General features: G+C 42.7%; 1 protein-coding gene across 1 annotated transcript in view; it reads right to left on the reverse strand.

Annotated features, from left to right (window-relative positions):
* NFX1 (nuclear transcription factor, X-box binding 1) overlaps window positions 1–6,710 on the reverse strand; it is a gene marked incomplete at its 3' end in the record, with an annotated part of 129,141 nt that extends 122,431 nt beyond the window's left edge. Inside the window, exon 1 of the mRNA XM_029913306.1 lies at window positions 5,660–6,710. Within this exon, the coding sequence (XP_029769166.1) occupies window positions 5,660–6,353 (694 nt within the window). The remainder of the gene's footprint in view (window positions 1–5,659) is intronic.
* Between the last annotated feature and the right edge of the window lie 5,655 nt (window positions 6,711–12,365).

Consider the following 12,365-nt stretch of genomic DNA (forward strand, 5'->3'; position numbering starts at 1 on the left):
TGGTGGGCTTTGCTGAGTCACAGGGTTGAGTGATTCCCCTGGTGTGGTCTTGTGCAACTGTGATTGAATTGTAAAAAAAAACTTTTATTACAACTCCCCTGCTAATTAACTGTCGTTGAACACCCTCCTGGGCAGGGATTACATCCTTTATATGTCACTAGCAAATTTACAGCATATTTCAGAAACAACCATACAGCAAAGTCTCATAACTTGATGCACACTAACAATATACGTATTTTGACAGTATGGGTTTCAGCAGATCATGACCTTTCATAAGGTATCTTACATGACATGCTTTGTATGAAATATATCATAATTATGCAACGTGTGAATATGGGAGTTCCAGGGTGGTGCTTGGAGGTAAAGTGTGCCACACCCGCACACACAGCACTTTTTTCTGGCCCTCGCCCTCCAGTGGATGAACACCAGAATAAGAGCTGCATTGACAGTTAAGAAGTAAGTGGCAATCACACAGTGGAATCTTGCAAAGCTGGATTGCTACCAGTCAATGGGAAATCTTTTGGAGTTGGAAAATCCACAGCAGAGGCTGTTACCACACCAGCGTATACCGCGATTTAGCAGATCCTGTTACACAGGACAGCAATTCTAGGAAAAATGCAGGGCATCGTGGATGGATTTGCAGCAATGGAGTTCCCAAACTGTGTTGGGGTGATAGATGGTGTACACATCCCTAATTTGGCACCAATCCACCTTGACAGAGTACATCAACAGACATGGCTCCTTTTCTGTGGTTCTGCAAATGTTGGTGGATCATGGGGAATACTTCACAGATATCAACATGGGCTGGTCAAGGAAGGTATGGGATGTGCACATCTTTAAGAACAACAGGACTGCTCACAGGAAGCTGCAGGCAGGGTCATGCTTTTCCAACCAGCATATTTCATTGGCGATGCTGAAATGGCAATAGTGGTGAAGCCTCATGAAGCCTTACCCTGGCTACCCTGACACACCAAAGTTTCAACTACCAGCTCAGTAGGTGCAGAATGACATTTGAATGTGCTTTCAGCAGACTGAAGGGATGCTGGCAGTGTTTACTCACTAGATTAGATCACAGTGAGAAAAATATCCCCCTGGTTATAGCTGCCTTTTGTATCTTGCATATCTGTTGAGCAAAGGGGGGAAAAATGCCACTGGGGTAGAGGGCAGAGATGGAGTGACTGTCTGATTACTTTCAGCAGGCAGACACAAGGACCATTAAAGATCTCATTGAGGATCTATGTGGCTGAAGGAGCACTTTAACCGTCACCCACAGTAATGTGCTGTGCTGTTCCTGGCCTGCAGTTTTAGAGGCTGTTAGGAATTGTGTACCATTTATGAACATCACATGGTCTTTTAATGCATCTATGAATTTTGCCATGTTTGCTGTACATTTGTAATTAACACTTTTTTTTTTAACTGTACCTATGAATTCAGTGGTCCTGTACATTTACAAGTAGTAGATGCTTTGAGTAGAACTAGGCATCCTGGAGTACATGCTGTGAAGTAATAAAGATGGATTTATTTTCAAAAAATAAGAAGACAAAAAGTACAATTAAAAACAAACAAAATTCAAACTTCTAAAATAAATTATCAGAACAGAACTTTAAAATCAGAACAGTAGAAAACATTCCTGTCCATTTCAGTCCATTTTGGCTACACATACGCTGACCTGAGAGAGCCAGGGGGATGTACCCTGTTTCCCCAAAAATAAGACATCCCCCGAAAATAAGACCTACTTCCAGTTTTGCCTCTCGCTGTAATATAAGACATCCCCCGAAAATAAGACCTCCGCGATAATAAGGCCACCCCGGAATATAAGGCCCCGAAGCTCCAGGAAAAATAAGACCTCCCCTGAAAATAAGACCTAGCGCATCTTTGGGAGCAAAAATTAATATAAGACACTGTCTTATTTTTGGGGAAACACGGTATGTGAAGTTCTGGTTGTCCTTACTGTCCCCAGGCATGGAGTAACAGGGGTAGGGATTCAGCCCATGATGCCACCTGGAATGTTGAGAGGTTGTAAGGGAATGTAGTGGGTTAGCAGTGGGTCCTTCCCCTCTGGGTCAGTGGAAGGCCACTCCACCTCACTACATCAGTGGGCATCACCCACAGTCAGGGATTTAGCAGAGTAAACAGTCTAGGGCTCTGGCCCCTAGGCAAGGCAGAGCTGCAAGGATGTATGGCTCGGGCCTTTGTCAGGGCAGAGCACCAAACAGTCTAAAAGCTTCCGGCCCTCAAGCAAGGCAGGGCAATGAGCAGTGTGTGATCTCTGGCCCTTAGGCAGGGGCAGAGACGCAATTAGTCTCAGGACTGGGTACCAAACAGTCTCGGGCCTCAGGAGGGGTTTCTCTGACCTCTGAGATGGGGCAGAGCAGTAGGCAGTCTATTGCCTGACATCTTGGCTCAGGTAGATGGCAGACAAATGCAGGCCTCGTGGCCTAAGGTGGGGAGGCTGCCACCCCGTGATGGGGGGCAAGGGAACCCAGGCCCACCCAACGGCCCTACAGAGTGTTCCACCAGTGGGTCAGCGGGGAATCCAGCCGCAACATGCTGATCAGGTTTTTGGCAGCAATGCAGACAGACTGGGTCAGCTGTCCCTGGGCCACCTCCTCTCCTTGGGGTGGATCTGGATTCGTGGGGGTACTCCATTTCCTCAGGGTAGATGCTGGGATTGCCACTAGCTGACTCCTCAGTGCCTCGGTCAGCTAGCAGCTCTGGCCAGTCCTCAGCTCAGTGGGGTTCCTGTATGGTTTCCAGCATCAGGAAAGGGTGGGGTGGGAGGCGTCCGTCTCCTCTGGTGTCTGCAGCACAATTGAGCTCTAGGACCTGCCCTTTATACTTCCTGTCTTGCCTCCTGACTTCCAGTGGGAGGGATGGGCACAGCTTGGCTCCACACACCTGGGCTCAGAGTGTGGTCCTGCCCACTCTGGCTCAGTGGGAGGCCACTCCACCTCACTACAGGGAGGTGCTAAAATGGAAGTGAGATCATGATTGTTGGACCTGTAGGTCAACAAGAGTCTGCAGCATTTGTGTTTCCTGACTAAAAAGACTCATGTCCCGGTGCATCTCCATCTCCTTTTCCCACTGGGACCTCTGGGCTTTTCTACACAGTCTGCCACATTCGCATAGCAGGGCCCCCATTCACAGTCCAGTGCAGCACTAGCTTGGAGGATCTCAATGAACCTATCCTCCACAGTCCCCTTCTTTCTCGTTCTCATCAGGGTCAGGCATTCCATGGTGTGGAAGGGGTACCCCACAGGGCCCCAACAGCAGTAGCTACAGATAAAACAGACAATGTATCTTTGGATTTACAGTCACAATGGAAAGTGAAAAATAAATTTCAGAACCCCATTCTCTTAATCCCATAAATATTTTTAATAAAACCATGCTTGTTGACACTTCAGCTTTGAAGTGCCTCTGCACAGTCTAGCTCCCCAGTCCCAGGCATTGGGAATATGGCCCACCAAGGGCATAGAAGCTGGGGGGAAGGGGTGGGGAGAAATGAGGAAGGAATTTTTCCATTATATGAAACATCAGCCTTTATTTCCATGTGTACGAACATAGGGCAATAATACTGTGGCACTAATTTTCCACAGGCAGTAGTTATTTTAGCTGATGTCTCACTCCTGAGGGTAACAAAGGCACAGAAAGCATAGTTGCTACTGATGTCCCAAAGCTGTCCAGACCCATATGCCACTAGCCTGTGAATTGCAATGGTGCCAGGCGAAGTCATCACAGAGTGGCATGGGAAAGTGACCTACCATTGAGGAGTAAATAAGGCAGCCACTCCTAGAAACCTTCAGGAGAGGACTGCAGAGTACATCTATGAAGCCTTCATGAAGATTTCTTTGCATCTTCCTGGGAACATTCCTATGAACTGCTCTGCATGCCACCCCCACATCCTCCCTCTCCCCCCGCCCACCTAACCATACAGGGGATTGAGAAGCAGACAACTATCTGGTTGTTATATTGCTACCTCGTCTCATACAAGTAAAACAATTAAAGGCAATACCTGTGTCTGGCTAACTTCATCAGGTTCCTCTGTGCTCAGCTGGCAGGACTTGCTAGTCCGCGGTGGAGTAGTGAAAGTACATGGCTCGCAGCACAGCTGGATTCCCCTACAACATCTCCCACCTCCACCTCACTGTTGATCACATGGGTCTCTATATCAGGCTCCTCCAAGATATCCACGGTGGTCTGCAGATGCTGGTGGGTTCTCTGCCAAGTATTGCATGCAACTCATGGTAAAAACGACAGGTGTGCAGCTTGGCATCAGCTCAACTGTCGGCCTCCATGGCCTTGTAGAACACCTGCTGCAGCATCTTTGCTTTCATGCGGCACTGCTGCTGATACCTGCATCTGCTATGCAATATTTTCATTCATGTTTCTATGACTATTCCATAGCTCTGCCTACACAGCCTCTTCTCCCCATACATCTAGGAGATCCAATACCTCATGTCTACTACAAGCAGACACACATGAAGCCGGCATGGTTGGTTGAGCAGCTGTACACAATGAGGGAGAGCTGCCAAAGTGGGAAATCAGGAAAAGGCATTTTAAAAAATTGGTGAGGGTTTAAAAGGTGGGGAGACATGGCTTCTGGTCTCTGTGACACCTGGGCAGTGGAGTTCACAATTGTGACCAGAGTGATCATTGTGGGACAGCTGCTGAAGGACTGTTAGGGTCAAGATAGGTCACACAGCATTTACAGTCGCTCTGCATCAACCACAGTACGTCAAGCATGGCTCAATGCCATTTGGGCAGGGGTGTTATGTCGCCCTAACAGGGGCACTTACATAGGCAGCAATCAAATCTGAGTGTAGACATAGACACATGTAAGTCGATGCAAGGTGACATCCAACCTATCTTTGTAGTGTAGGCCAGGCCTGAGTGAAGGAGCTATTTCTTTAGATGAAAAATAGAAATCAGTGCTGTGGTTTTGGAGGGTGGTCTGTCCCCTCCACATATGTTTGAGTTCCAAAGCCTGGAACCGAAGACTTTTCACAAGTTCCACCATAGAGTCTGAACACTGTGTTGGTGATCTTCTCATTGATGTTCAGTGCCACACCTTTCCACTCCACTGTTCCAAAACTAAGGCCTAACAGCTTTTTTTGTATTTCCAATATTACATATTTGTGGTACCATATGCTTGATCTCAGAAAGGGGAGTCCAGCAATAGGAGTTTCATTTTACTCATCCCTTAATTAGCTCCTCTCTGTGTGCAACAAAACATTAGAAAACGTTTGCAACTTTGACAATAATTTCATTTAAGGATACTCCAGCTTTAGAACACTTGTTCAAATCACTTTACATTTTCCCCACAATTCTACTCTTGTCCCTGACGTGATCTCCATTTTGAAGTCTGATTTACAAAAGATGCAAAATTCAGCTTTAAACACCACCTGTGGAAAGGCTGCCACCTTTCTATAATGAAGTGGGAATTATGGAAAATCACCAGACACATAGCAAACAGATGCATTTAAATATAATCCAGGTATGTTAAGTATCCTTTGCATCCTTTGAAACAGACCCTGTGAGGTGTTGAGCAACTCCTGTGAAATGCCAACCATCTTCAACTAACTTCAATAGCAGTTGAAATTGTTCATCTCACAGGACCAGACCTTTAATTTGGAGGTCTAAACCAGTCCAAGAAACTTACCTGTATGAGTTTCCTTGTTCCTTGGTACATCACTCTGCTTTTTCCAATACTGAGTCCAATTGCAGTGAAGGGAGGCTGTGTGTCCCACCTGTAGGTGAAGCTGTCTTCCACCACATTTGACTGATTCCCTTAATTGGTGAGCTTGTGTTATGCTGGTCAAGTTTTGATCATTGTTGTGAACACCTGATTCTTTGCTCCTCTCGCTAATTTTATCTTTTGGAGCGTAAGTAAGAGGAGGTTTCTTAACTTCTTTTGTATTTTTACTGCGGTGAGTATCTTGTTTTTTCTGGATTTCTTTACCAAACTGGGGTTTACTCCACATGGACTTCCTGGGGTATTTCTTGTTCACAAATGGATATCTTTTTTGTTCATCACTATTGCCAGCATATCCATCGAACAATGCTTTGGCAACAGATGCTTCTGAAGAGTCAGACTGAGTCAGATCCAGAGATTGTATGTTTTTAAACATATCATCCTTCTGTTTAGATGTCACTCTCTTATCCCGCTCATGTAATTGCTTCCCTTTCTCTTTGAGACCTCTTCCAGGTGCAGGCATCAAGTGTGTTTTCTTTGGTTTTGCCCCTCTATTATCTGCACCAGATACCTCCTTGTCACTCTCTGAAGAGCAAAAGTCATTGTATTCTTTAGGCTTGACTCTCCACCTTGGTACTAATGTGGTATCTAAAATTGTCATGTCTTTTGTACCATCAGTAGATGATTGCCTTATCCGGTTTCTAGTATATGTCCTATCACTTCTAGATCTCTGCCATCGCTGACTCTGAAAACTATGATTCTTATGAGGTTTACTGGTACCACCATGCTGGAGAAAATCTTGCTGGCTACAGTACTGGCTTTCTGGACTATAAAAGCTGGGTTGCTTTGTGGAAGAGCTTTCATAGTCTGTGCCTCTATCAGAAGATTGACTAGGAAGTGGTAGAGTATCATTTCTGTTCTGATTCCTATTGGATTCTAATCTACTCAGACTTCTCCAATTTACATCAGGAGTCTCGCTCTCTCTGGGAATGAAATCAGCTGCATCCGGATTGAAGTTTAATACACCTAAAAAGTAAAACAAAACAAAAAGGTTGCTGAAGTTCAGAACTGCGTAAGTATTAAAATTCCTCTAATGATGTACCACAGCAAAATCTACTGCATACACAATGGGCCGAATAGTGCAGCTGCTCCAAACACTAAATTGCAGAATAAGGACCAACATCCAGGAGTTCAATTTTTTCAGGGAATTTTCATTGCTTATATGAAAAATAGTTATTTTCAGGCATGTTAAATTTGTTCTGTGAGTAAAAATTTCACTAGGAAGAAAATTCTGCAGTCTTCTGAGTGCAGTGTCCTTTAGCTAGCCAAGTAAAATATCACATTTAAAGACTTATCACAAGAAACCCTTTGCATTCCTGAAACCTCCTTTCTTCACCCCCATGACCTCCATTCTTTATGTGACTGTCCCCTCTTTTCCCTATCCATTGTCCCATTTTGGACACTCACACCACCTCCTCACACATACCCTCTCTACTCCCACCCAACCTCACTTTGGCATTCTTCCCCACCCCCCCATGTCCTCCTCTTCTCATCAACTTCCTTTCCCCCATGCCCCCTTTTTCCTACCCTCTCTTGTTCCTCCTCTCTACCCCATTTGTTGATTCTTCTCCCCACTCTTCCTGCCTGCCAGGTCCTGGTTCCTGGACTAAGGTGGGAGCGTAGTAATAAAAAAATGTCCTTTTCCTTAGTAGTATGAGGCCCAGCAGCAGTGGCAATAAGGGGGAAGTCTGGAAAGAAGGTTCTTCTGATCCCAGTGCTGGGAGACTGGTGACAGCAGAAATGGAGTGAGGTGAGGAAAGAGACAAAGGGTGACTCATGTAGGCGGGGAGCACTGGGAAGGAGCCTCTCCTAAGCCAAAGCTGAGGGGCATTTGTGGCACTACTGCTAAGGGAGGTAGGGTAGGGGCTAAGATGTTATCTCCCTCTTCCACTCCACCCACTTTTATTTTAGCTCCCTCCCAACCCTTTTATACTGTGGTAGAGCTATAGGCAGATTCCTTTGTTAATTTCCACAGGAGCTGTGGGTCCTTTGGGCAGGCAATATGTTTGCCACTCCTGTCTTATATGATGAAGAGATAGTAGCTTCTCTACAGTTCAAGTTGCAGCCATCTTCTATCAGAGATAGGGCTGCCAAGTGATTAAAAAAATTAACTGTGATAAAAAAAATGAATCACGATTAATCGTGCTGTGAAACAATAGAATACCATTTATATAAACATTTTTGGATGTTTTTCACATTTTCAAATATATTGATTTCAATTACAACACAGATTACGAAGTGCACACTACTCACTTTATATTTTTATTAAAAATATTTGCACTGTAAAAATGATAAACAAAAGAAATTGTATTTTTCAGTTCACCTCAAATACCGAAGTGCAATCTCTTTACCGTGAAAGCACAACTTCCAAATGTAATTTTTTTTGTTACATAACTACACTCAAAAACAAAACAATGTAAAACTTTAGAGCCTACAAGTGCACTCAGTCCTACTTCTTGTTCAGACAATCGCTCAAACAAGTTTGTTTACATTTGCAGGAAATAATGCTGCCCACTTCTTGTTTTCAATGTCACCTGAAAGTGAGAACAGGCGTTCACATGGCACTGTTGTAGCCAGCGTTGGAAAATATTTACCTGCCAGATGTGCTAAACATTCATATGTCCCTTCATGCTTCACCCACCATTCCAGAGGACATGTCCATGCTGATGATGGGTTCTGCTCGATAACGATCCAAAGCAGTGCAGACCAATGTATGTTCATTTTCATCATTTCAGTCAGATGCCACCAGCAGAAGGTTGATTTTCTTTTTTGGTGGTTTGGGTTCTGTATTTTCCGCATTGGAGTGCTGCTCTTTTAAGACTTCTGAAAGCATGCTTCACACCCCATCCTGATCAGCTTTTGGAAAGCACCTCAGATTCTTAAATCTTGGGTCGAGTGCTGTAGCTATCTTTAGAAATCTCACATTGGTACCTTCTATGTGTTTTGTCAAACCTGCAGTGAAAGTGTTCTTAAAACAAACAACATGCTGGGTCATCATCCAAGACTGCTATAACATGAAATATATGGCAGAATGCAGGTGTAAAACAGAGCAGGAGACATACAATTCTCCCCCAAGGAGTTCAGTCACAAATTTAATTAATGAGCGTCATCAGCATGGAAGCATGTCCTCTGGAATGGTGGCCAAAGCATGAAGGGGCATATGAATGTTTAGCATATCTGGAACATAAATACCTTGCAATGCTGGCTACGAAAGTGCCATGCAAACCTCTGTTCTCACTTTCAGATGACACTGTAAGTAAGAAGCGAGCTGCATTATCTCCTGTAAACACAAACAAACTTGTTTCTCTTAGCGATTGGTTGAACAAGAAGTAGGACTGAGTGAACGTGTAGGCTCTGAAGTTTTACATGGTTTTGTTTTTGAGTGTAGTTATGTAACAAACAAAAAAAATCTACATTTGTAAGTTGCACTTTCATGATAAAGAGATTGCACTACGGTACTTGTATAAGGTGAACTGAAAAACACTTTCTTTTGTTTATCATTTTTACAGTGCAAATATTTGTAATAAAAATAATATAAAGTGAGTACTGTACACTTTATATTGTGTTGTAATTGAAATCAATATATTTGAAAATGTAGAAGACATCCAAAATATTAGAGTACCAATTGAAATTTATTAAACAGTGCGATTAATTTTTTTGAGTTAATTGCATGATTTGACTGCGACTAACTGACAGCCCTAATCAGAGACATATTTCAGTCACACTAACTCTTGCTTAGAAGACTGGTTTAGTCAGAAAATTGCTAAATTTATTCTGAAGGCAAAAGGGAATGTTTTTAAGAAGTACGAAGAAAACTCAAATTGTTTGATAATGTTGCAGGTCATTAAGAACTTAGCCTAAAGTAAAAAATTCAAATCTGGGTGTCATTTGACTTTTTTATGTATCTCCTTGAAAACTCATGCAGCTGCTTTATTCATTGAAGAAATTAGGTTGTGATTAAATAAGGTTATTAACTATTTTTGTGGTGAGTGGTTTGGGGTGTAATAGGCAAAATACTGATTTTCAATCCATGGAATTTTTTGTCATTGAATCCACTGGCGCAAGAGTGTGTAAAATATTTGCACGAGCATATTGCAGCTTAGAACGTTTAAAAAGTCCTTCCATTGCTAAACAGATAAGTAGTAAAGACAAGTGGCAGAAAAGGGATGTATTCTAAAGCTGTGGGTCCTGTCTTCTAATTCCATGTCTGCAGGTGTATGCACTTAGTTATGGAAAGATAACCTCTACACAGTTGAGGTTGACGCAAGGGTCATGTAAGGATGATTTTTAATTTCCTTTAACCCACCCTCCAGCGCAAAAAAAATGCCATACGTACTATGACACAGAGGCAGGTGATCAAAATGGCCAGTGTCCCAGAAATTTACAGTTTAAACATTTCAGATACACAAACTCTGCCTAATCTACTTTCTTTTATGAAAGACCTGAAAGAAAAGATGGCACAAAGTTCCTTACTATAGTTTTCAGCTAATGAAGTATACTAACTTACTCCCCCACTCGCCTTGTGAAAGAGGTAAATCTACGGGTTTGTTTTTAAACACACACGTTTGAGAATATTTAAAGTTAGGTAACATTTGTAGGAGTTGTTAGAGTTGCTAAGTCATGCTTTACTCTAAAATGAAAACATCAGCTTCTTATGATTTAGGATAAAACAAGCTTGTATATTTTTAAAACTTAGCAAACTGCAAGCCTTTCATTTTTAAAAAGCATTCCTTACTACAATTCCTTTCTGCCAGAGGCTGGGAATGAGTGACAGGGAATAGATCACTTGATGACTGCCTGTTCTGTTTATTCCCTCTGGTGCACCTGGCATTGGCCACTGTCGGAGGACAGGATGCTGGGCTGGATAGACCTTAGGTCTGACCCAGTATGGCCATTCTTCTATTCTTAATATGTTTATGTCAACTATAATACACTTTGTATGCATAAATACAAAGATAATTTTTAAACATGATCATTTCTTAAGCGGTAATCAGCTATTCAAACCAGGTATATTAAATAAATGGCATGCTCAGAAAAACAAGAAGATCATTAAAAAGGAATACTTTTTACAGTGACCTAAACCAGGGGTTCTCAACCTTTTTCTTTCTGAGGCCACCGCAACATGCTATAAAAATTCCACACCCCACCTGTGCCACAACAACTGTTTTTCTGCATATCCAGTAGATTAAAAGCCAGGGCTGGTGGTAGGGGGTAGCAAGCAGGGCAGTTGCCCAGGTCCCCAAGAAGCTAAGTTGCTTGGGCTTTGGCGTCAGCCCCAGCCCCGGGCAGCGGGGCCTGGGCTTCAGCTCTCTGCCCTGGGTCCCAACAAGTCTAACGCCAGCCCTACTCTCTGGTTTATTTTGGCGGAGATCCTGATATCTGCTCATGGCCTTCCGGGGGACTCCTGACCATTTATTGAGAACTGCTGACCTAGACACATCCTTGTTAGCACTAAGGGTCAAGCCATGAAATCCAACAAAATTCATGATTCTACTACATGAACTGATTATATATACACTCATTAGCTAAAAGCACTAAAAACATCCCATTGACCTGATATATGAATTCAGCTAAATTTCTACAAGGTGTGCTCTTACAATGAAACTCTCTAAGATTGGATTAAAACCCTTTGAAGCTTAAATAAAAAACAACCAACCAACCAATGGAAACAAGAGCAACAACATCGAAAAGATTCTTTAAAGGTGGCAGGGGTGGTCCATGCTTAAGATTTGTTATTTGGCCAAATCCTATAACCCTCGAATTAGTCAAAGGGAGAGAAGCTTCTTTGAAAGCTGCAGCAATCCAAAGCGAAAACTTCAACTGCAGCAGATTGTAACATTGGCAACTATACAAAAGACATCTCGCAACAACAGAACAAAACCTCAGCCCAGCACTATTCCTGCAAACTTTAGCTGATGAGATAAAGTCCTGCATAAGCACTAACAGTCAGACTGCGACAAAGTTAACCTTTCTGTAGGCTGCCCCTCCTGAGACCCTTTTCCAGTCCCCCATGTAACACCCCTCTCAAGTGACAAGCCTGTGCCTTCACTTCTGAGGCAGGACCATGTGATCCAACCACTCTCTGACTTGGTCTCTGGTTGCCAACCATGACATTTAGCAGGCCCAACAGGTTTGGCACCTGCAAGAGTTTTCTTTTAGGAGCCTGCCAACAGTAACAGCACGCAGTTACTTAAGCCAGGACGGATTAAAAAACAAAAAAAAAAATTATTTAAATTAGATGTTTTCCTTTTCTTTAAATCTGAAATTATGACAATTTAAATTAAGGCCTAAATTTATTATAATCTATTAAAATAATGCACATAAATGAAATATGTGCTGCACCAACGAGTCCTCCTCACATTTTAAAGGAATTGCAGGGTGCTGCTGTTTTAATTATATTCAGAATCAGGAGAAAACATCAAACTTTAAGGACAACCCAATTTCATAAATGTCAGCATCATGTACTACATTAACTATATTATTTTCACTCTTTACAGTGGAGCAAGTGCTGGTATTTACATTTTTCCAAATATAACTACTTTCAATTTTGTTGTGCAGAAAAGCTTTTACCTTAAATTATTTTTGATTTCATATTAGCTAGCAGGTGCAGGGA

Source organism: Terrapene carolina, unplaced genomic scaffold (assembly GCF_002925995.2).
Source record: "Terrapene carolina triunguis isolate 2854851 unplaced genomic scaffold, T_m_triunguis-2.0 Scaffold580, whole genome shotgun sequence".
NCBI lineage: Eukaryota > Metazoa > Chordata > Testudines > Emydidae > Terrapene > Terrapene triunguis.